Source organism: Mus caroli, chromosome 13 (assembly GCF_900094665.2).
Source record: "Mus caroli chromosome 13, CAROLI_EIJ_v1.1, whole genome shotgun sequence".
Classification (NCBI taxonomy): domain Eukaryota; kingdom Metazoa; phylum Chordata; class Mammalia; order Rodentia; family Muridae; genus Mus; species Mus caroli.
The window spans coordinates 58,224,003-58,225,244 of record NC_034582.1 but is presented as its reverse complement, the minus strand read 5'-3'; the positions used below and the strand labels follow the sequence as shown (position 1 = coordinate 58,225,244).

At 44.8% G+C, this 1,242-nt stretch overlaps 1 protein-coding gene across 1 annotated transcript in view; it reads left to right on the top strand.

Annotated features, from left to right (window-relative positions):
* The window catches only part of Fbp1 (fructose-bisphosphatase 1), a 23,646-nt gene that overhangs the window by 16,033 nt on the left and 6,371 nt on the right, over positions 1 to 1,242 (top strand). The window contains exon 4 of the mRNA XM_021179848.1: positions 1,003 to 1,143. Coding sequence (XP_021035507.1) covers positions 1,003 to 1,143 — 141 coding nt within the window. The remainder of the gene's footprint in view (positions 1 to 1,002; positions 1,144 to 1,242) is intronic.

Below are 1,242 nucleotides of genomic sequence, written 5' to 3'. Positions count from 1 at the left end.
ACCAAAACGTATTCAGTTCCCATAACCAAGAATGCAACTGCACAAGGAATGATTTTTTTTTTTTTTTTTTTTTTTTTTTTTTTTTTTTTTGCTCTTGTGAGAGAAAAGCCTTAGGGAAACCAACTAACAAACCAAAAAACAAACAAAAAAAGAAAAACAAATTTTCTTTTCCTCCCCCAGCCTCTGGTAACCTCCGTTCCCTCTCAAGTTCTGCGAGATGAGCTTTAAAATGTGTTCTTACTCTAGGTTTTGGGGAAAAAAAATTGAGCAGCATCTAACTTGTCCTCTCCTGACTCCAGAGAGATGCTACAAACTGTTTCTGAGGATTTCTTTGCCGTGGGAGTAACTGACCACACACCGCTCAGTGAGCGTGTGTTTCAATTGACAACAGCTCACAGAATCGATTTTCTCATGAAATCCTCGGCCCTGCAGCCCTTTGCTAATCTGTTTAAATAAAGATGGAAAAGGCAGGTAAATGGTTCTGGGGCCTGTAATCAGGTTACCTTTATGGAGCTGGCGAGAATATGTGCTGCTTTTTGGAAGTGATAATGGAGACACAAGGGAATATCAAATCAGGGAGATGTTAGGAGGCTGTTGACTGGAAAGAAAGATCCTGATACAGGATGCAGGGACCCTTCAGGAAGCCCGGTGCAATCAGAATGCTGCTAGTGTGGGGAGGGAGGCAACACCTGGGATGGGATATCAGTAGCTTCCGTGAAAACAGTGGGTTCCACCGGTGGGTCTTGATGCCCTTGGGGGTTGCATGTCAGATGTTTATATTATGATTCACAACAGGAGGAAGAGTACAGTTATGAAGCAGCAACAGAAAGAATTTCATGGTTGAGGGTATCACAACACAAACTGTTACTAATGGGTCGTAGCATCAGGGAGGTTGAGAACCGTGGTACTGCATCCTGTTGATACATCCTGTGGATGGCTGAACTTGGTAAAAGGACCACGAAACAAACGGAAAACATGTCTTTATTTTCTCCTTTGCTTTAGAAAAGTACTGGTGAGCCTTCTGAGAAGGATGCTCTGCAGCCAGGCCGGGACCTGGTGGCAGCCGGGTATGCGCTCTATGGCAGTGCCACCATGTTGGTCCTTGCCATGGATTGTGGTGTCAACTGCTTCATGCTGGACCCGGTGAGACATTTCTCAGGCAGAGTGTTTAGCTAGTAGCTTTGAGCTTGTACCTGGTGTGTGTGTGTGTGTGTGTGTGTGTGTGTGTGTGTGTGTGTGTGT